The following is a 25,002-nucleotide window of genomic DNA, read 5'->3' on the forward strand; positions in this document are numbered from 1 at the left end:
AATTTCTACAGAGGGTAACTTGGTGACAGTATCACAATTTACATATCTTTTAACATAGAAAATTCACTTCTAGGACCTTATCATACACATATATTTGCACATGTACAAAAGTAATTTAAGTACATGATTATTTATTTCAGCATTGTTTGTAGGAACAAAAGATTGGAAACAAACTGAATGTTAATAGGGAATTGGTTACATAAAATCACAGTTCCACTAATGGAGTATTAATGGAATACTCTATAATGATATGAAATGATTGCTCAAATAAATAATCAACAAAAGCAAGATACAGAAAAGTATTGCCATTACTTCTATTTAGGAAAGAAAAATGATAGAATTAAATAATTTGTATTTTCTTTCACATAAAGAAAACACCTCTGGAAAGAGTCCCAAGAAGCTGGTGACACTGATTGCCTGTAGGAAGTTACTGGGTAGCTGAGGGATAACAGTGGGAAGGTGACTTTTTTCCACATATCCTTTTGAATTTCAAACCTTTGAATGTATATATTCTAAATAAATAAATAAATATTAAAAATTCATTTATGCTGATAAAACACCAATTTATATATAGGGAGTCTTTGTAAGATTTTATTTTTTATAAAAGGAATTCTACTGATTTTCTTTTTAAATATTTTTAATCCCCTTCCTAAACTGCATTCTGGTTTCTTGACCTGACTTCCAATGAAACATCAATCTGAGTTGTCCTAACTGCCTAGGGCCATATTATCTATAGGATAACCAAAAAAAGTTCATGTATGAAAGCCCAGAAATAGATAGATTCAAGATGGTGCAGTAAGAACAACGCAGGATTGCAGCTCTCAGTGAACGCACAGAGGGTGAGTCAAAGCCGCATTTCCAGACGGATCTTTGTTGCCCACAGAACGGGGAAATTCCCAGGTGTAGGAGAGACAAGGGATGCCAGCGCAGCTGTTGTGGCTGGTGCGGCAGCTTCAGCCGGTGCCGCAGCGCAGTGGCACTCTGCAACGCACCACACAAAATGCACTGGTCCGGTTGCCCTGTTAAACCGGCAATCCGAGACTTGGGAGGGCAGATTAGCATATCCATCTGATTAAACGGGACTTGGATAGTGAGCCAGACCAGGAGATTCCTGGGAAGCCGCGTTTCAGCCAGTGAGGTGGGTCACTGCAAGGGAAATCACACAGATCCCAGTGCCCTAACAGCAGGCAACCGAAATACCTAGGAGAGAGTCAACCATTCAACTTAAAAAAAAAAAAAAAAAGTGATCGATGGAACATATCTCAAAGTAATAAAAGCTATTTACGACAAACCAACAGCCAATATCTTACTGAATGGGCAAAAACTGGAAGCATTCCCTTTGAAATATGGCACTAGACAAGGATGCCCTCTTTCACCACTCCTATTCAATATAGTACTGGAAGTTCTAGCCAGAGCAATCAGGCAAGAAAAAGAAATAAAGGGTATTCAAATAGGAAAGGTGGAAGCCAAATTGTCTCTATTTGCAGACGACATGATAGTATACCTAGAAGACCCCATCGCCTCAGCCCAAAAACTCCTGAAACTGATAAGCAACTTCAGCAAAGTCTCAGGATATAAAATCAATGTGCAAAAATCACAAGCATTCATCTACACCAATAACAGACTTAAAGAAAGCCAAATCAAGAACGAACTGCCATTCACAATTGCTACAAAAAGAATAAAATACCTTGGAATACAACTCACAAGGAACGTAAGGGACCTCTTCAAGGAGAACTACAAACCACTCCTCAACGAAATCAGAGAGGACACAAACAGATGGAGAAACATTCCATGTTCATGGTTAGAAAGAATTAATATCGTGAAAATGGCTAAACTGCCCAAAGTAATTTACAGAATCAATGCTATCCCCATCAAGCTACCATTGACTTTCTTCACAGAACTGGAAAAAAACACCATGAACTTCATATGGAACCAAAAGAGAGCCCGCATAGCCAAGTCAATTCTAAGCAAAAAGAACACAGCAGGGGGCATCACACTACCGGATTTCAAACTATACTACAAGGCTACAGTAATCAAAACAGCATGGTACTGGTATCAAAACAGAGATACAGACCAATGGAACAAAACAGAGGCACCGGAGGCAACACAACATATCTACAACCATACAATCTTTGATAAACCTGACAAAAACAAGCAATGGGGAAAGGATTCCCTGTTTAACAAATGGTGTTGGGAAAACTGGCTAGCCATGTGCAGAAAGCAGAAACTGGACCCCTTCCTGACACCTTACACTAAAATTAACTCCAGATGGATTAAAGACTTAAACATAAGACCTGGCACAATAAAAACCCTAGAAGGAAATCTAGGCAAAACTATCCAGGACATAGGAGTAGGCAAGGACTTCATGAACAAAACACCAAAAGCATTGGCAACAAAAGCCAAAATAGACAAATGGGACCTAATCAAACTCCACAGCTTCTGCACAGCAAAGGAAACAGTCACTAGAGTGGATCGGCAACCAACAGAATGGGAAAACATTTTTGCAGTTTACCCATCTGACAAAGGGCTGATATCCAGAATTTACAAAGAACTCAAACAGATTTACAGGAAAAAAACAAACAAGCCCATTCAAAAGTGGGCAAAGGATATGAACAGACACTTTACGAAAGAAGACATATATGAGGCCAACAATCATATGAAAAAATGCTCATCGTCACTGGTCATCAGAGAGATGCAAATCAAAACCACATTGAGATACCATCTCACGCCAGTTAGAATGGCGATCATTAAAAAATCTGGAGACAACAGATGCTGGAGAGGATGTGGAGAAAAAGGAACACTTTTACACTGTTGGTGGGAGTGTAAATTAGTTCAACCATTGTGGAAGACAGTGTGGCGATTCCTCAAAGCCTTAGAAATAGAAATTCCATTTGACCCAGCAATCCCATTACTGGGTATATATCCAAAAGACTATAAATCGTTCTACTATAAGGACACATGTACACAAATGTTCATTGCAGCACTGTTTACAATAGCAAAGACCTGGAATTAACCCAAATGCCCATTGATAATAGACTGGATTGGAAAAATGTGGCACATATACACCATGGAATATTATGCAGCAATCAGAAATTATGAGTTTGTGTCGTTTGTAGGGACATGGATGAATCTGGAGAACATCATCCTCAGCAAACTGACACAAGAACAGAAAATGAAACACCGCATATTCTCACTCATAGGCGGGTGATGAAAAATGAGAACACATGGACACAGAAAGGGGAGTACTAAACACTGGGGTCTATTGGGGGGAAAAGGGGAGGGGTAGGTGGGGAGGGATAGCTTGGGGAGAAATACCAAATGTGGGTGAAGGGGAGAAGGAAAGCAAAGCACACTGCCATGTGTGTACCTACGCAACTGTCTTGCATGCTCTGCTCATGTACCCCAAAACCTAAAATCCAATAAAAAATTAAAAAAAAAAAAAGGTGCTCTGAGGCAGGGAGCCAGGGGAGCAGGCTCGGTGGGTTTCACCCCCACAAAGACAAACAAAATGGCGATTCGATACACTCTGGGTGGAGAGTTTTACTGTGGGCACAGCTGAACCCAGGACGGTGCAGCTCGGTGGGGGAGGGGCGTCAGCCATTACCAAGGCAATCCGCCCCTACTGAGGTACTCTCCCATTGCTGACGCAGCCTGCCATTGCCTAGGCAACCCACCATAAGAGAGAGACTCCGTCACAGGGTGGAGCCTGTGGCAGCAGGGCGGAGACCGCAGCAACAGGGTGGACCCCCACGCCAGCAGGGCGGAGACTTGGCAGGCAAATAGTGACTAGACTGCCTCCTATCTGGGCAGGACAGTGCAATGGACACTCATAAAGAAAGCCCCAACCCCCCGAGACAGAGCATCTGAGGAAAAAAAGGGGTTTTATGAGTTCTGCTGCAGCAGACATAAACGTACCTGCCTAACAGCCCTGAATAAACAACGGAGCTCACAGCTCAGCACTTGAGCTCCTATAAAGTACAGACTGTCTCCTCAAGCAGCTCCCTGATCCCTGTATATCCAAAAAGTCATCACAAAAAGGACTGATCAGACTGACATTTGGCAGGCATCATTCTGAGACAAAGATAGCAGAAGAAGAAACTGGTAGCATCCCTCACTGTTCCGCAGCTGCTACAGATGTACCCTAGACAATCAGGGCCTGGAGTGGACCTCAGCAGTCGTACAGCAGAGGGGCTAGATCGGTAAAAGGAAAACCAAGTAACGGAAATACTTCATCATCAACAATCTGGGCATCCACTCAGAGACCCAATCGAAAAGCCAGCAATACTCAGACGACAGGTGGATAAATCCACAAAGATGGGAAGAAACCAGCGCAAAAAGGAGGAAAACACCCAAAACCAGAACACCTTGCCTCCTACAAAGGACCAAAACTCCTCACCAGCAAGGAAACAAAGCTGGACGGAGAATGACTGTGACGAAATGACGGAATTAGACTTCAGAAGGTGGGTAATGAGAAAATTCTGTGAGCTAAAAGAACATTTTTTAAATCAATGCAAAGAAACTAAGAACATTGAAAAAAAGATTTGAAAAAAGATTCGAGGAAATGATAACAAGAATGGATAACTTAGAGAGGAATATGAATGAATTGAAGGAGCTGAAAAACAACACAAGAACTTCGCAAAGCATGCACAAGTTTCAACAGCCGAATTGACCAAGCAGAAGAAAGAATATCAGAAGTTGAAGATCAACTCGATGAAATTAAAATGAGAAACCAAGATTAGAGAAAATAAACGCAAAAAGGAATGAACCAAGTCTCCAAGAAATGTGGGACTTTGTGAAGAGACCTAACCTACGTTTAATAGGTGTACCAGAATGTGACGAAGAGAATGAATCCAAGCTGGAAAATACTCTTCAGGATATTATTCAGGAAAATTTCCCCAACCTAGCAAGGCAGGCCAACACTCAAATCCAGGAAATACAGAGAACACCAGAAAGATATTCCACAAGAAGAGCAACCCCAAGGCACATAATCATCAGATTCACCAGGGTTGAAATGAAGGAGAAAATACTAAGGGCAGCCAGAGAGAAAGGTCGGGTCACCCACAAGGGAAAGCCCATCAGACTCACAGCAGATCTCTCAGCAGAAACTCTACAAGCCAGAAGAGAGTGGTGGCCAATATTCAACATCCTTAAAGAAAAGAACTTTCAACCCAGAATTTCATATTCAGCCAAACTTAACTTCATAAGTGAAGGAAAAATAAAATCCTTTGCAAACAAGCAAGTACTCAGAGATTTTGTCACCACCAGGCCTGCTTTACAAGAGCTCCTGAAAGAGGCACTACACATAGAAAGGAACAACCAGTACCAGCTATTGCAAAAACACACTAAATGCTAAAGAGCATCAACAGAATGAAGAATCTACATCAACTAACAGGCAAAACAGCCAGCTAGCATCAAAATGGCAGTATCAAATTCACACATAACAATATTAACCCTAAATGTAAATGGGCTAAATGCACCAATCAAAAGACACAGACTGGCAAATTGGATAAAAAACCAAAACCCATCAGTGTGCTGTATCCAGGAAACCCATCTCACATGCAAGGATACACAAAGGCTCAAAATAAAGGGATGGAGGAAGATTTACCAAGCAAATGGAGAGCAAAAAAAAGCAGGAGTTGCAATTCTCATCTCTGATAAAATAGACTTTAAAGCAACAAAGATCAAAAGAGACAAAGAAGGCCATTACATAATGGTAAAAGGATCGACACAACAAGAAGAGCTAACGATCCTAAAAATATATGGACCCAATACAGGAGCACCCAGATACATAAGGCAAGTTCTTAATGACTTACAAAGAGACTTAGACTCCCACACAATAATAGTGGGAGACTTTAACACTCCACTGTCAATATTAGACAGATCAACCGGACAGAAAATTAACAAGGATATCCAGGGCTTGAACTCAGACCTGGAACAAGCAAACCTGATAGACATTTACAGAACTCTCCACCCCAAATCCACAGAATATACATTCTTCTCAGCACCACATCACACCTACTCTAAAACTGACCACATAATTGGAAGTAAAGCATTCCTCAGCAAATGCAAAACAACTGAAATCATAACAGTCTCTCAGACAATAGTGCAATCAAGTTAGAACTCAGAACTCAGAAACTAACCCAGAACCGCACAGCTTCGTGGAAACTGAACAACTGGCTCTTGAATGTTGACTGGATAAACAATGAAATGAAGGCAGAAATAAAGAAGTCCTTCGAAACCAACGAGAACAAAGACACAACATGCCAGAATCTCTGGGACACACTTAAAGCAGTCTCTAGAAGAAAATATATAGCAATAAGTGCCCATACGAGAAGAGTGAAGAGATCCAAAATTGACACCCTATCGTCAAAATTGAAAGAGCTAGAGAAGCAAGATCAAAAAAACTCAAAACCTAGCAGAAGACAAGAAATAACTAAGATCAGAGCAGAACTGAAGGAGATAGAGACACAAAAAACCCTTCAAAAAATCAATAAATCCAAGAGCTGGTTTTTTGAAAAGATCAACAAAATAGACAGACCACTAGCCAGACTGATAAAAAAGAAAAGAGAGAACAACCAAATAAATGCAATAAAAAACGATAAAGGGGAAATCACCACAGATTCCACAGAAATTCAAACCGTCATCAGAGAATATTACAAACAACTCTATGCACATAAACTAGTAAACCTGGAAGAAATGGATAAATTCCTGGACACCTGTGTCCTTCAAGCCTAAACCAGGAGGAAGCCAAAACTATGAATAGACCAATAACAAGGTCTGAAGTCGAGGCAGCCATTAAAAGCCTACCACACAAAAAAAGCCCAGGTCCAGATGGGTTCACAGCCAAATTCTACCAGACACACAAAGAGGAGCTGGTACCATTCCTTCTGAAACTATTCCAAATAATCGAAAAAGAGGGAATCCTTCCCAAATCATTTTATGAGACCAACATCATCCTGTTACCAAAACCCGGCAGAGACCCAACAAGAAAAGAAAACTTCAGGCCAATATCCATGATGAACATAGATGCAAAAATCTTCAATAAAATACTGGCAAGCCGATTGCAACAGCACATCAAAAAACTTATCCACCATGATCAAGTAGGATTCATCCCGGGGATACAAGACTGGTTCAACATATGCAAGTCTATAAACGTAATTCACCACATAAACAGAACCAAAAACAAAAACCACATGATTATCTCAATTGACGCAGAGAAGGCCTTTGACAAAATTCCACAGCCCTTTATGCTAAAAACCCTCAATAAACTCGGTATCGATGGAACGTATCTCAAAGTAATAAAAGCTATTTACGACAAACCAACAGCCAATATCTTACTGAATGGGCAAAAACTGGAAGCATTCCCTTTGACATATGGCACTAGACAAGGATGCCCTCTTTCACCACTCCTATTCAATATAGTACTGGAAGTTCTAGCCAGAGCAATCAGGCAAGAAAAAGAAATAAAGGGTATTCAAATAGGAAAGGTGGAAGCCAAATTGTCTCTATTTGCAGACGACATGATAGTATACCTAGAAGACCCCATCGCCTCAGCCCAAAAACTCCTGAATCTGATAAGCAACTTCAGCAAAGTCTCAGGATATAAAATCACTGTGCAAAAATCACAAGCATTCCTATACACCAATAACAGACTTAAAGAGAGCCAAATCAAGAACAAACTGCCATTCACAATCGCTACAAAAAGAATAAAATACCTAGGAATACAACTAACAAGGAACATAAGGGACCTCTTCAAGGAAAACTACAAACCACTGCTCAACGAAATCAGAGAGGACACAAACAGATGGAGAAACATTCCATGTTCATGGTTAGGAAGAATCAATATTGTGAAAATGGCTATACTGCCCAAAGTAATTGAAAGAATCAATGCTATCCCCATCAAGCTACCATTGACTTTCTTCACAGAACTGGAAAAAAACACCATGAACTTCAAATGGCACCAACAGAGAGCTCGTATAGCCAAGTCAATTCTAAGCAAAAAGAGCATGGCGGGGGGCATCACACTACCGGATTTCAAACTATACTACAAGGCTACAGTAATCAAAACAGCATGATACTGGTACCAAAACAGAGATATAGACCAATGGAACAGAACAGAGGCATCGGAGGCAACACAACATATCTACAACCATACAATCTTTGATAAACCTGACAAAAACAAGCAATTTTTGTTTGATTCCCTGTTTAATAAATGGTGTTGGGAAAACTGGCTAGCAATGTGCAGAAAGCAGAAACTGGACCCCTTCCTGACAGCTTATACTAAAATTAACTCCAGATGGATTAAAGACTTAAACATAAGACCTGGCACCATAAAAACCCTAGAAGAAAATCTAAGCAAAACCATTCAGGACATAGGAGTAGGCAAGGACTTCATGACCAAAACACCAAAAGCATTGGCAACAAAAGCAAAAATAGACAAATGGGACCTAATCAAACTCCACAGCTTCTGCACAGCAAAAGAAACAGTCCCTAGAGTGAATTGGCAACCAACAGTATGGGAAAAAATTTTTGCAGTTTACCCATCTGACAAAGGGCTGATATCCAGAATTTACAAAGAACTCAAACAGATTTACAGGAAAAAAACAAACAAGCCCATTCAAAAATGGGCAAAGGCTATGAACAGACACTTTACAAAAGAAGACATACATGAGGCCAACAAACATATGAAAAAATGCTCATCATCACTGGTCATTAGAGAGATGCAAATCAAAACCACATTGAGATACCATCTCACGCCAGTTAGAATGGTGATCATTAAAAAATCTGGAGACAACAGATGCTGGAGAGGATGTGGAGAAATAGGAACACTTTTACACTGCTGGTGGAAGTGTAAATTAGTTCAGTCATTGTGGAAGACAGTGTGGCGATTCCTCAAGGCCTTAGAAATAGAAATTCCATTTGACTGAGCAATCCCATTACTGGGTATATATCCAAAGGACTATAAATCGTTCTACTATAAGGACACATGCACACGAATGTTCATTGCAGCACTGTTTACAATAGCAAAGACCTGGAATCAATTCAAATGCCCATTGATGATAGACTGGATTGGGAAAATGTGGCACATATACACCATGGAATATTATGCAGCAATCAAAAATGATGAGTTCGTGTCCTTTGTAGGGACATCAATGAATCTGGAGAACATCATTCTCAGCAAACTGACACAAGAACAGAAAATGAAATACCGCACATTCTCACTCATAGGCGGGTGATGAAAAACGAGAACACATTTTCATTTGTGGGAGTACTAAACCCTGGGGTCTATTGGGGGGAATAGGGGAGGGACAGCGGGGGGGGAGCTGGGGAGGGATAGCCTGGGGAGAAATGCCAAATGTGGGTGAAGGGGAGGAAGGCAGCAAAACACACTGCCATGTGTGTACCTATGCAACTGTCTTGCATGTTCTGCACATGTACCCCAAAACCTAAAATGCAATAAAAAAGAAAAAGAAAAGCCCAGAAATAGAATCCTTCAAGATTCTGTCAAGCCAAGGCATTTACATGATGTTCAACAAATGTTAGCCATAGCCAAGGGCTCTAGGTCAATAATACATGTCCACTGATTCCTGGAGTTTACCCAATTTTATCAGTTTTTTATCTCTTATTTCTCTAACTTGACTTTCTGATAACCAACTAGAATGTGCCACAGCTTTACAGCCTCTGAAATCCTCTTCATCTTTACTTTAAACCTGACTTTTAATCTAGCACTAGCCTATATCTTTGTGACCAGTCCCTCCAACAATGATATGAGTGTCAGCCTATTTCAAGACTACCCTATAGATAGAAGATAGACAGAGAAAGGACTTAAATTTTACATAAATGAGATAATACTATGCCTGCTGATTCCATTATCGATTTTTTTAATTAACAGTATATTGTAGACCAGGTATGGTGGCTCATGCCTATAATTCCAACACTTTGAGAAGCAAGGTGGGAGGATCATTTGATCCCATGACTTAGAGACCAGCCTGGGCAATATAGCAAGACTTTGTCTCTACTAAAAATTTAAAAATTAGCTGAGTGTGGTGGTTCATGCCTGCAGTTGAATCTACTCCAGAGGCTAAGGAGGGAGGATCACTTGAGCCTGGAAGTTTGAGGCTGCAGTGAATCATGATCACACCATTGCCCTGGGTGACAGAGCAAAACCCTGTCTCAAAAAAAAATAAATTTAATTAAATAAAAAATAAAGTAGTCTCAACCTTGGCTGCACATTAGATTTGCCTGAGGAACTTTTAAAATATGTCAGTGCATGGAGCCCACCTGATAAAATTTAAATGTCTGAGGGTATGTCTCAATGCCTCAAACTCTCTCTCTCTCTTTTTTTTTTTTAAATATAGACAGGGCTCTATTACCCAGTCTGGAGTACAGTGGCACAATTTCAGCTCACTGTAACCTCCACCGCCTGGGCTCAAGCCATTCTCTCACCTCAACATCCCAAGTAACTGGGACTACAGCCACGCATCACCATACCTGGCTAATTTTTATATTTTTTGCAGAGACGGGGTTTCGCAATGTTGCTCAGGCTGGTCTTGAACTCCTGAGCTCAAGCAATCTGCCCACCTCAGCCTCCCAAAGTGCTGGGATTACAGGCATGAGCCACTGTGCCCAGCCCTTAAACAGTCTTTTACTCTCAATTAGTACTGTGTTTAGGTATGCATATTAGAGATGATATGCAGTGGAATTTTTCCATCTAATCCAATAATTTGTTTTTAGTTGGCATATTTTAGGAAGTAAGTTTGTATTTATTATAATTACTGACATTATTATTAAGATTATTTTGATTATCTTACTTGGTGTTTACTATTTGTCCTGCCTTTTCTATGCTTTCTTTTCCCATTTACTGTTTGATTTGGGGTTTTTTTTTTTTCACTCTATTTATTTGAAAGTATACAATCTATTTATTTTCCTTTAGGGATTGCCCTAAATTAATTGGTATCTCTACTCTTCACTAAATGCTTAAACTTAGAATGCTTTAACTCCGATCATCTCTCTCTCATCTTGCATATTTTTGTCCCTGTATTTTGCCCCAAAATTAGACATTACTGCTGTTGTTTTATACACAGCTAATATTTATTTTATTTTACTCACATAGTTACCAATTTCTTTGCTTACCCTTCCTTCTTGCATATCAGGCTATTTTTCTGTGATCAGTACCCTCTTCCTTGAGGTATATCCTTTAAATCAGTACCATCTACTAGATATATAATATGAGCCACACATACAATACAAATTTTTCTATTAGCCACATTTAAAAATAGTAAAAACTAAACAGGCAATGGCCGGGCACTGTGGCTCACACCTGTAATCCCAACACTTTGGGAGGCCAAGGCAGGCACATCACCTGAGGTCAGGAGTTCAACTCCAACTTGCCCAACATGGCGAAACCCAGTGTCTACTAAAACTACAAAAAAATTAGCTAGGCATGGTGGCAGGTGCCTGTAATCCCAGATACTCAGGAGGATAAGGTAGGAGAATTGCTTAAACCCAGGAAGTGGAGGTTGCAGTGAGCCAAGATCGTACCACTGCACTCCAGCCTAGGTGACAAGAGCAAAACTCTGTCTCAAAATAAAAACAAAAACTAAACAAGCAAAATGAATTTTAATAATATATTTTATTTATACTGATATATCCAAAATATTTCAATATGTAATCAATATAAAAATTTATTGAATTTTTAATATTATCTTTTTTTCTGAGATGTAGTCTCACTCTGTGGCCCAGACTGGAGTGTGGTGGTGTGATCTCAGCTCACTGCAACCTCCGCCTCCCAGTTCAAGCAATTCTCATGCTTCAGTTTCCTGAGTAGCTGGGATTACAGGTACACACCACCACACCCAGCTAATTTTTGTATTTCTTTTTTTAAGAGAGATGGGGTTTCAACATGTTGGCCAAGTTGGTCTCAAACTCCTGACCTCTAGTGATCCACCCACCTCAGCCTCCCAAAGTGCTGGGATTGCAGGCTTGAGCCACCATACCTGGCCAATATTACCTTTTTTACTAGTCTTCAAAGTTTTATGTGTATTTTACATGTACAACACACCTTCAACTGGAGTAGCCATGTCTCAGATATTCAATGCCCACATGCGGCTAGTGACTGCCATATTGGACAGAGACCCTGCTGGATCACTTGTTAATATGTGCCTCTCACGTTGCCAGCTGGGAAAGTGCTGCTTTTCTGGTGTGTTTTTAAGGTGTGTTTCTCTACTCTGGAGCTGGCTCCTGGAGCCCTCAAGCTGGATTTGAAGGAGAAGCTGTTTGAGCAGCATGTTGCCATGGAAGTGATTCTCAAGGCACTTACTGGCTTTAGAAGCAAGAAAAAATCCCTAGAAACCACTAATTCTTTCCTTACATGGCTGAGCTGGCATAGACAAGAATTTTGTCAGCCAAATTGTGGCTGAACATCTTCACTCAAAAGGCCTGAAGAGTAACTATCCACCTATTTGTACCAACTCTGTACTTCCCTCATGAGCAAAAGATAAAACTGTAGCAGGCAGGAAAACCCAGTAATATTATCTTGCTCACAGGCCACTTGGACTGTTGTGGGAAAACTGCACTAACCTCTGGTCTCTGCTTCTCTTTTCTTTGCATTGCAATAGCTCCAGGCTCCACTGGGTTAAGGCACACTTGAACCCCGATTTCTCAACTCCCAGTTTACATGGTAGTCACATTCTCCAATGAATGAATGCACTCAACATTCCCAGCAGAGCACATGGTGTTAGGTGGAGCACTCTTCAGCAGGTTGCTTGGGCATAGCTTCATTTAATGCTCTTCACCTATGATGCAGCCTCAACCTTGCCTCTGCATGTTGCAATGCAGATTAGAGAATTTCTTTTTCTAAACACCTTTTATTCCCTTTGTTCCTCTCATCTTTCAAGTCCTTGGCATTGCTTTCTTCAAAGAAAGCCTTAAAGAACTGAACATTGACACTGTTTCTCCTTTTGAGATATTCTTTCCACATTTAATTTATATTACATTATCTAGGATGGTTCATTCTCATTTAAATGAATGTCGTCCTTGTCAAGGCTAATATTCCCACTATTAGGTTGGGACTGAAACAAGAAACAGAAACTTAACTGAACAAGGAAGTGAAAGTGAGTGTTTGCCACACAAACTGCAAGACAGGGAAGATTGCCAAACTCAGGAATAATTTTCTTATTTTTCACGTTTTCATAAATCTCTAGAAATATAGTAAAATAAATAAGGACGTATCTGGGGGAGTTTCCTGGTCACAACCTTTTTACATTATGAGGTTGAGAGCTTGTTGCTTGGGGGTGTCTTTTTGTTTGTTCCAAGAATGTATCAGAACAAATGCTTTTCATAAAATGTCATCTAAGTCAGCTCCTTTGTTCATTGCGTCAGTACAAGGCATTGGTCTTGGGCCCTGTGCAAGTCTTAGTCTAGTTCCTCATTCCTCAGTATGTCTGGTAATATTGAGATTTCAGTTCACAGTGAGATGAACACTATGGATTAGTTACCAGTGAATGGTAAATATTCATGTAACTTGTGTCTCTTATACCTTTAAAAAGTCACATTTAGCATGTCATTTGAGTTAGGAAAAAAATTCTCTGCATTTTAGCACCTATCTCTCTGCCAATTTCAACTTTTTATAGATAACGTTTTGGAAAACACTGTTACCCAATGAGTGGAGGTGAGAGTGCAGTTTCTAAGAGTCCTTCCCCAGGGAACTCTGATCTTATTAAGTCTTTTAGACATGAGAAGCAGCATAGTGCTTCTGCTCCCTCAGAGCATCCTTTGAGCCTCCCCATCCTATTTCATCTTTTATGGTTGGTCTAGGACCATTTACAGAAGTGGATTCATGGTAATGTGAGTACATGTTCCAGCAGTTTTCATAGTTGACAAGATGGATCAATTCCACCCCCAGGATTATCAACACAGTCTGTTTCTAGACTACTACAAAAAGGTTTTTGCCAAAAAGCCATCTTCATCTTTCCCAGAAACACAGGCAGGGACCTCATAGCTAAGATAGCTCTTGACTTTTGGTGGGTAGGAGGAAAGAGGGAAGACATTTAGCTGAAGGACCTAGAATATGTGGTCTGCTAGAGTCTTCAATAATGAGCACAGTGGTCTTTGGTGCAATTGATTGATCAACAGAACCTTAATCAATTACTTTACCTTTTTCCTGCCAGTGAAGTGCAGACATGCAAAAATATGTGTGAGGGCAGAGATAAGGGCCCATGGTTCTGCTATAAATAAAGACATTGTCACAAGAGTGGCTGAGGAAATGATGCTTTTCTTCAAAGACAAGAATATCTACTCGGACAAGAGCTGTAAGACTGAGCAATCACAGCTAGATTTCCACTGAGCTCTTATCCAGAAGGGGTAAGTGGGATTTAGGAGACTCAGCACATGAGGGACCTTGTCTTTCAGAAGCACTTTGAAGACTTATTTAGGGTTTAGCACATTTGTACCCATGAACTTTCAGGATATAGAAGTTTCTAAGAATTGATTTTTGAAAAGATACTATTCTGTCAAGTGCACTTGTCATTTTGCAAAATGACAGCAGTCCAACTGTTAATTGCAGTTGAAGATAAACTATAAAATCCCCTTCACAATTACTGTTGCTGACTTTGACAAAAGTGCCTGGAAACAGCTGTGCAAGGGAAGCCTGAGGATGGAGGATCATTTCTGACCCACGACACCCACATCTCAGAAGATACAGTGGTGACTTAAGGAGTTTAAGGGCCCTGCTACAGTCTGAAGATCAGGTTTTCACCTGCTGAAAACATTCTTCTGCTCTGTTTCTTTTTGTTCCCACGGAGGGGTTTCACTGACTTGTATTATCAGTTTAAATTGGTGGCACTTGGCAGGTACAAGTGGTGTCTGATGGGAGGACATGGCCCTCCATGCTAAGCATCTTGGCCTGAGGTGAACTGTCTGCATTGTGGGGTGGGGGCTCCATCTCAGTCCTCTACAGAGCAGGGCAAACAGGTCCATTGCTCTGGCTGTTGATTACATCCCTGAACATAGAATTCCTTCACCATCTCTCACTTGGTATCAACCCGTCTTCCTTGTACCACATCTTCTGCTAACCTTCACTCGCTACTAGATTTCCCCCAACCATATCATCATAGAGGCTAATCAGAATAAGACCATAGTTTCAAATTCGAGTCCTTGCCTCCTATGGTGAAATGTTTGCTGTTACCTTTAAAATGTGGATCAGTCTCTTGCTTTACTCCAGAGAACCATTTGAAATTGACAGGACATGCACATTCACCATTGTTGACATGTGCCCAGACTGAGCAGTCAGCTTGCAGATTCGGCATTGCCAAAGAAGTGGGAGTATTAAACACTAGAAATGCTAGTTTTCAAGGAATGCATATTTGTTATAATGTTTTTACTTCTGAACCTTAGATATTAGAAACATAGGACATTGCTTATTTTAAAACATGAGGACACAAAATGGAATAATGGCTTATTTTTTCTTAAAACAAATGGTATGAATTTTTTTAACTTTTAAGTTCAGGGGTACATGTGCAGGTTTGTTACATAGGTAAACTTGTGTCATGGGGGTTGGTTGTACAGATTATTTCATCACCCAGGTATTAAGCCTACTACCTGTTAGTAATTTTTCCTGATCCTCTCCCTCCTCCCACACTCCTCCCTCTGACAGGCCTCAGTGTGTGTTGTTTCTTTTTATGTGTCCATGTGTTCTCATCATTTAACTCCCACTTGTAAATCAGAACATGGTATTTGGTTTTCTGTTCCTGCGTTAGTTTGGAATTTTTATTGTTAAATCCATAGTAATATGTCATCACAATTGTAGACCAAACAAGGTTAGTCCGAACTTGTGGCTGGTTCTGGGCATCATCTAATAATGACACCCTATATGAGATCACCAGTCTGGACTGCACCGATCACTGAGAAGTAAGGCTTAGAGTCCAGCCATTGTGAATCATTCTGTATCTGTCCTATAGTTGCAGTACAAGTGCAGACACATAATTAGAACAATGTGCAGCATTTTTATATGTAAAATGTAATAGAATGAATTTATGACATGGAAATGCCTTGTAGGGTATCACATTTTAGTCTTTTAAAAATACCAAGGTGAGGCTTAAAATTTTTAGTACATATTCTCGAATTGGAGTTAAGTTACATTTCTTTTATAGCCTTTTGGGTATCTGGTCAAGATAAAACAATGTTTTTCTCTGTTTATAATGATGCAATAAATTCAACACATGTTGGCCACCAAATAAATTAATTAATTAAATAGGAATAAAAATTGATACTGAATGTTGTATCATTTGAGCCGTAATTATTTATTCACACAAACCCAAGCTAATTGGAAGAAGAGCCCAGCCTGTCCATGCCATTAAGAGGAACATTTCCAATTAAAGCTATGCTTAATGCCAATAATTATTTCTCAAAATTGGTATATACATGTTGTTTTGATAAATTGTATATGAATGATAATTCTAATAATAACTCAATCTAGAGTGTCCCTTAAAGCCTATGGTCATAGGAAATTTAGAACTCTTGCAAAATATAGCTATTTTTGATGCAGAGAAGTATGATAGGATAATCAATAAAAGATTGCCAGGCATAAAAATTATTTTGCATTATGATAAAACTCTCAGGGAAAGTGAAATGGAAATATGAGTATAAGGAGAAAAAGGAACAATCTAAATTTTTCTATCTATTGGGAAAAAAAGAGCTTGTTCATGTACTTTTAACATTGGTAATGGTGAGTATCAAATCACCATGGCATTTAGATTCAATCAGACTATGTTTGAAGAGTGATATAGTTTTATTTTTAAATGTTGATATTTAAAATATGCTGGAAGTTATATCCTTAGCAACCACTTATAAAGTTGGAATTTTAAAATCTAGATGTTCACTTAAAAATGCCTAGTTTCTTAGATTCTTTCAGGGGATACATGAGAAGAAATGCTTAAAGCCTACTAGACTACACCTGTGGTACGATTTCTTCTCATTTCTTCCTTGGACAGTTTTCTTATTTTCCTATCTAGATTACAAGTTTTCTTTGTATAAGAATTAGACCAGTTTATTGTGTTTTCCCCCAAAGACTTGGGGAGAGAAGAATGTAAGCAACTGTGGAGCTAAGCCAGGAAGGGGTTAACTTAAGCAGTCTTTTTATTTTGGCAGGATTACAGCTCATGCTCATGGATTTTATGTGCATTGCAGATATCACTCAGTTCTGCTCTTGGATCAGGAAGGTGTCCCCATCCCAAATATAATTCTTCTCTACCCTCCATCTGTTATTGATGCATGGAATCCCTTCAAATGGTGCCACAAATCTTCAGTCCACATTTATCAAAATGCATATAGTCTTAGGACAAGTAACATAGGCCTAGTATCAGATTAAATTAGTTGACTCCTCAGAGCAAGTTTTTATAAAGGAAGATGAGAAGAACCAAAAGGTGGCTTGTCTGGGTTAGCATGTTGGCTCCTTAAGCTGACTACAGACTAAGCCAAGTATCTCTTCTTTACTGAAGTTATCTTGAAGAGTGTATTAGGACTGTATGAATTCTGAAGTGATCAACCACATCAAAATTCTTACTTCTGGGAAAACAGCATTTTTAAATAGAGAAACTTTTGATGCCTAGGCTGACTAATAAATGAAGATAATGTCTAAGGTGAACCCTGTCTGGCTTCCAGTTTGTAGGTCACCCCAAAGTAAAACAAAGCAGTCAAACACTAGACTTCCCTTAATGTGAATGAATGAATTAAAACTTCCTTTCATGTTTCTGGTAACTCATAAAGGTAAAAATCAAAACCTTTATGGCTGCAAATTTTCCTTCCACTGGTGTAGGGAAGATTTTGGTGCAGTGCCTAGAACACAATAAGCATTCAGTTGATATTGGTCAAATAAGCAAATTTTCAGGAAGAGAAGGAACTTCTGAGGAATTATTTATAATTAATTTAGACTGCCAATTAATCTGAAACCTGGTCCCTAAAGACTTGTGTCTTTGGTTCATTTTTCTCTGCAGCAAGTGAAAGGGAACTTTGCTAGGTTGCAGGCCTGCATCTCAGAGCTCCGCATGTTACGGAGAGAAGGTTGTTTCAGATCACAAGGCACTTCTCTGCGACTGGCAGTAGAGGATGGGCTCCAGCAATTTAAACAATACAGCAGACATGTGGCCACAAGTGCAGCCCTTGCTTATACTTCCCTGGAGGTAAGTGATGCTGGCCTTTAGGACTCCAAGCTATGCTCTGATTTCAGTCCATGTAGTTCATTGTTTATCATCCTTACATTGCTCTATCTTTCATTCACACTGGATGTAATATTCAAGGCTAGATTTTCAGCTCCCTGCAGGCAAAGGACATATTTCTCTTCTTCCTATAAACTGTACAGTTCTTAATGTAGACATAGGTATAGAGAAGAGCTCTAAAAATATATACTGAAGTGAATTATAAAGAAAAACTGAAATCAAAATAAAATCTGAATATGCCATCTGCCTCTGGATTTTTGGAACTTGTAGAGCCAGTGTTAAACTGCCTACATTGGTAACTGTATTTGGTACTCTTAGGAATTTACAATTTTTCTTAACCAAATCTTGGCATCAAATTGAGTATATTTTCTTGAGATTAGCAAGCATGCAAATGTGAGAGTGCCAGACTGAGCCAGTCTTAAAAATATAAATAGGGCATGGCTGGATACTTCACTGGGTACATGAGTGAGTGTGAATTAAGACAGTTTTGGTCTCTTGTAACCTCAGGGATCAAACAGGTCAAAAAATAATTGTGTGAGATTTCCGGTTTCCAATTCTTCATGTACAAAGCTTGGAAGTTGCCACTCCATCCCAACAACTAGTAAAAAGCTTAACAAACTAAAAAATCAAGAATATTTTTTAGATCCCTGAGAAGTAAGGTCACAGGGCAAAACTATTGCCTTCAAAATGGGAGAGACAACCAGGCAGATACAGAGAATCACAACATACTGGAACAGAAAGCTCCACAGGAGCCAGTGCTAGAGTAGGAAATTGTCATTGACATTGCTGCAGGCTAGGTGTGGACAAGTCTAAAATTCTAGGAGAGAATGAGCATTGTGGCTCACACCTGTAATCTCAGCACTTTGAGAGGCCAAGGCAGGAAAATCATCTTGAGGCCAGGAGTTCAAGAGCAGCTTGGGCAACATAACAAGACTCCATCTCCACAAAAAAATAAAGATTAGCCAGGCTTGGTGGTATATACCCATAGTCCTAGCTACTTGAGAGGCTGGGGAAGAAAGATGGCTTGAGCCCAGGAATTCAAAGTTGCAGTGAGCTATGATCCTGCCACTCCACACTTTGGTGAGTTTTACGTCCAGGAGCTCAACCAGGTCCTCATAGTAAATATCAGGGGAAAATTCCCTCATGCCTCTGATAGAGAGAGGGAAAAATGAACCATTTTAAAATACACCAGAGCACTCTGTTCTTAATGGGTATAATGAAACTACTTTAACAGGTAGTTAATCAGGAGAAACTAGTTAAACAGAACCTAACCCCTAACCTGCTGGGATTTTATCAGAGTCTAAATGAACTGGGAGAAGGAAAGTACCAAACTCCAGCCAGCTGTATCCTTCAATGTAGCTGAAAGGAAATACTCAACTTCAGCCCACTCTAGCCATCCTGTGTCACCTAAGTGGGGAGAGAAAAAAAACTGAGGAACACTTGTAAAGTTTACAGTCCAGAGGCATAGATTCACTAAAAGACTGAGACCTAATCATACTTCCCCTCCCTCTATCCCTTACCACACATTACTAAAGGCCTGCTTATAGCAGTTCCTTTTATCTGGAACATCATGTACAACTATAAAAAGCATACTAAAAGACAAAAAACACAGTTTGAAGAGACAGAGCAAGCATCAGAACTAGACATGGCAGAGACATTGGAATTCTCAGACTGCAGAATTTAAAGCAACTATGATTAATATGCTAAGGGCTCTAATGGAGAAAGTAGCCAGAATGAAAGAACATATGGGCAATGTAAGTGGAGAGATGGAAATCCTAAGAAAGAATCAAAAATAGGTGCTAGACAAGCATTCCTATACACCAATAACAGACTTAAAGAGAGCCAAATCAAGAATGAACTGCCATTCACAATTGCTACGAAGAGAATAAAATACCTAGGAATACAACTAACAAGGAACGTAAAAGACCTCTTCAAGGAGAACTACAAACCACTGCTCAACGAAGTAAGAGAGGACACAAACAGATGGAGAAACATTCCATGTTCATGGTTAGGAAGAATCAATATCATGAAAATGGCCATACTGCCCAAAGTAACTTAAAGATTCAATGCTATCCTCATCAAGCTACCAATGACCTTCTTCACAGCAGGTGGAAAAAACCACCTTAAACTTCATATGGAACCAACAGAGAGCCCGCATAGCCAAGTCAATTCTAAGCAAAAAAACACAGCAGGAGGCATCACACTACCAGACTTCAAACTATACTACAAGGCTACAGTAATCAAAACAGCATGGTACTGGTACCAAAACAGAAATATAGACCAATGGAACAGAACAGAGGCCTCAGAGGCAACACAACACATCTACAACCATCCAATCTTTGACAAACCTGACAAAAACAAGCAATGAGGAAAGGATTCCTGTTTAATAAATGATGTTGGGAAAACTGGCTAGCTATGTGCAGAAAGCAGAAACTGGACCCCTTCCTGACACCTTATACTAAAACTCCAGATGGATTAAAGACTTAAATGTAAGACCTGACACCATAAAAACCCTAGAAGAAAATCTAGGCAAAACCGTTCAGGACATAGGAGTAGGCAAGGACTTCATGAACAAAACACCAAAAGCAGTGGCAACAAAAGCCAAAATAGACAAATGGGACCTAATCAAACTCCACAGCTTCTGCACAGCAAAAGAAACAGTCATTAGAGTGAATTGGTAACCAACAGAATGGGAAAAAAATTTTGCAGTTTACCCATCTGACAAACGGCTGATATCCAGAATTTACAAAGAACTCAAACAGATTTACAAGAAAAAAACAAACAAGCCCATTCAAAAGTGGGCAAAGGATATGAACAGACACTTTACAAAAGAAGACATACATGAGGCCAACAAATATATGAAAAAATGCTCATCATCACTGGTAATTAGAGAAATGCAAATCCAAACTACAATGAGATACCATCTCATGCCAGTTAGAATGGTGATCATTAAAAAATCCGGAGACAACAGATGCTGGAGAGGATGTGGAGAAATAGGAACACTTTTACACTGCTGGTGGGAGTGTAAATTAGTTCAACCATTGTGGAAGACAGTGTGGCGATTCCTCAAGGACCTAGAAATAGAAATTCCATTTGACGCAGTAATCCCATTACTGAGTATATATCCAAAGGATTATAAATCATTCTACTATAAGGACACATGCACACGAATGTTCATTGCAGCACTGTTTACAATAGCAAAGACCTGGAACCAACCCAAATGCCCATCGATGATAGACTGGACAGAGAAAATGTGGCACCTATACACCATGGAATATTATGCAGCCATCAAAAACAATGAGTTCATGTCCTTTGTAGGGACATGGATGAACCTGGAAACCATCATTGTCAGCAAACTGACACAAGAACAGAAAATGAAATACCACATGTTCTCATTCATAGGCAGGTGTTGAAAAATGAGAACACATGGACCCAGGGAGGGGAGCACTACACACTGGGGTCTGTTGTGGGGAATGGGGAGGGACAGTGGGGGGTGAAGAGTTAGGGAAAGATAGCATGGGGAGAAATGCCAGATATAGGTGAAGGGGAGGAAGGCAGCAAATCACACTGCCACATGTGTACCTATGCAACTATCTTGCATATTCATCACATGTACCCCAAAATCTAAAATGCAATTAAAAAAATAGGTGCTAGAGATCCAAGACATTGTAATAGATATGAAGAATGTCTTTGATGGGCCTATTAGTAAACTTGTCATGGGTGAAGAAAGAATCTTTGAGCTTGAGGATGTATCAATAGAAACTTTCAAATCTGTAAAACCAAAGATTAAAAAAAAAAACTGAAAAAAAAAAAAACCCAGAACAGAATATTCAAGAACTGTGGGACAACTACAAAAGGTATGACTTCATGTAATGGAGATACCAAAAGGAAAAGAAAATAGAAACAGAAGAAACACTTGAACAATAACAACTGAGAATTTCTTAAATTAAAGTCAGACAGCAAACCACAGATCCAGGAAGCTCAGAGAACATTATTAAACCACATGCTCCTGAACAACCAATGGGTCAATGGAGAAGTTAAAAATGAAGTTTAAATTCTTCTTGAGTCAAATGAAAATGGGTACACAATATACCAAAACCTATGATATACAGCAAAAGAGAGAAGTTTATAGCCATAAATGCCTACATCAAAAAAGAAGAAAGATCTCAAACAACCTAACATTGCACCTCAAGGAACTAGAAGAACAAGAATATACTAAATCCAAAATTAGTAGATGGAAAAAAAATAGTAATGATCAGAATAAAAATAAAAGAAATAAAGACTAAAAAAAAAAAATAGTACAACACTTTGGGAGGCTAAGGCAGGAGGATCTCTTGAGGCCAGGAGTTTAAAACTAGCCTAGGCAACATAGTGAGACCCTCATCTCTACAAAAAAAGTTTTTTAATTACCCAGGTGTGGTGTACACACCTGTAGTCCTAGCTACTTGAGAGGCTGAGGTGGGAAGATTGCTTGAGCCCAGAATTTTGAGGCTGCAGTGAGCTATGATCACACCACTGCATTCCAGCTTGTGTGACAAAGCAAGACCTTGTCTCTTAAACAAACAAAAACATAAAAGTTTAATTTCAAAAGAACTGTTTCTTATTGTTGTTATTGTTTTGTCTTGTTTTGTTTTTTGAGACGCAGTTTCACTCTTGTTGCCCAGGCTGGAGTACAATGGCACGATCTTGGCTCACCACAACCTCTTCCTCCCAGGTTCAAGCAGTTCTCTTGCCTCAGCTTCCTGAGTAGCTGGGATTACAGGCATGCACCACCACATTCAGCTAATTTTGTATGATTAGTAGAGACGGGATTTCTCCATGTTAGTCAGGCTGGTCTCAAACTAAAAATAACTTTTTTGGAAAGGATAAGCAAAATCACAAGCTTTTAGCTAGACGAAGAAAAAAAGCAATAACTCAAATAAATCAGAGATTAAAAAGACACATTACAACTGATACCACAAAAATACAAAGGATTATTATAGACTATTATTAAGAACTATATACCAACAAATTAGAAAACGTAAAAGAAATGGATAAATTTGTGTACATATACAATCTGCTAAAATTGAATCATGAAAAAATAGAAAGCCTAAACCAACCAACAGTAAGTAATGACAGTAAGTAATGAGATTGAATTGGTAGTAAAGTCTTCCATTGAAGAAAATCTCCAGACCTGATAGATTCACTGCTCAATTCTACCAAGCATTTAAAGAAGAACAATACCAATTCTTCTCAACTACTCTAAAAAATTGAAGTGGAGAGAATTCTTCCAGACTCATTCTACAAGGCCAGCATTACCTTGATACCAAAACCAGACAAGGGCACAACAACAAAAAAGAAAACTATAGGCCAATATCTCTGATGAACATTGATGCAAAATCCCTTAACAAAATATTTGCAAACCAAATCCAACAACACATCAAAAAGATCATTTACCATAATAAAGAAGGATTTGTCCCAGGGATGCAGGATGGTTCAACATATGCAAACTGATAAACATGACACATCACATTAACAGAATGAAGGACATAAACCATATGATCATCTCCATGGATGCAGAAAAAGCATTCAGTAAAACTCAATATCATTGTGTTGAGGTACACTCTTTCTGTCCCTATTTTGTTGAGAGTTTAAACTTAATATAATGTTTAAACTCAATATAATGTTGAGATTTTAAGCTCTCAACAAAATAGAGAGTGAAAGAGTGTACCTCAACACAATGAAGACCATATATGATAAACCCACAGCTAACTCATATTGAATAAGGAAAAGTTGAAAGCTTTTCCTCTAAAATCTGGAACAAGTCCAGGTGCAATAGCTCATGCCTGTAATCCCAGCACTTTGAGAGGCTGAGGCAAGAGAATCACTTGAGGTCAGGAGTTCAAGACTAGCCTGGACAACATAGTAAGACCCTTCCACTACAAAAAAAAATACTTCTTAGAAAAACTAGCTGAGAGTAGTGGTGTATGCCTGTAGTTCCAACTACCTAGAAGGCTAAGGCAAGAGGATTCCTTGAGCCCTGAGCCCAGGAGTTCAAGACTGCAGTGAGCTATGATCATACCACTGTATTCCAGCCTGAGCGACAGAGTGAGACCCTGACTCTTAAAATTAGAGATACAATCTCACGCCAGTTAGAATGGTGATCATTAAAAATTCTGGAGCCAACAGATTCAGGAGAGGATGTGGAGAAATAAGAACACTTTTACACTGCTGGTGGGAGTGTAAATTAGTTCAGCCATTGTGAAAGACAGTGCAGCTATTCCTCAAAGATATAGAAATAGAAATTCCATTTGACCCAGCAATCCCATTACTGGGTATATACCCAAAGGATTATAAATTGTTCTATTATAAAGACACACACACATGTATGTTCATTGTGGCACTGTTTACAATAGCAAAGACCTGGAACCAACCCAAATGCCCATCGATGATAGACTGGACAAGGAAAATGTGGTACATATATGCTATGGAATACTATGCAGCCATATAAAAGATGAGTTCATGTCCTTTGTAGGGACATGGATAAATCTGGAAACCATCATTCTCAGCAAACTGACACAAGAACAGAAAATCAAACATCACATGTTCTAACTTATAGGTGGGTATTGAACAATGAGAACACATGGACACAGGGAGGAGAGCATCACACAGTGGGATATTAGGGGAGGGACAGCAAGGGGTAGGGAGGTTGGGGAGAGATAACATAGGGAGAAATGCCAGATACAGGTGATGGGGGATGGAGGCAGCAAACCACCTTGCCATGTATGTACCTATGCAACAATCCTGCATG

The 25,002-nt window shown here is 39.4% G+C and overlaps 1 protein-coding gene and 1 pseudogene across 1 annotated transcript in view; both read left to right on the forward strand.

Moving 5' to 3' along the window:
- The window catches only part of M1AP (meiosis 1 associated protein), a 104,658-nt gene that overhangs the window by 24,951 nt on the left and 54,705 nt on the right, over positions 1-25,002 (forward strand). Inside the window, exon 3 of the mRNA XM_017964220.5 lies at positions 17,991-18,176. Coding sequence (XP_017819709.4) covers positions 17,991-18,176 — 186 coding nt within the window. The remainder of the gene's footprint in view (positions 1-17,990; positions 18,177-25,002) is intronic.
- Positions 919-16,344, forward strand: LOC108588098 (torsin-1B-like; annotated as a pseudogene).

Source organism: Callithrix jacchus, chromosome 14 (assembly GCF_049354715.1).
Source record: "Callithrix jacchus isolate 240 chromosome 14, calJac240_pri, whole genome shotgun sequence".
NCBI classification, from domain to species: Eukaryota; Metazoa; Chordata; class Mammalia; order Primates; family Cebidae; genus Callithrix; species Callithrix jacchus.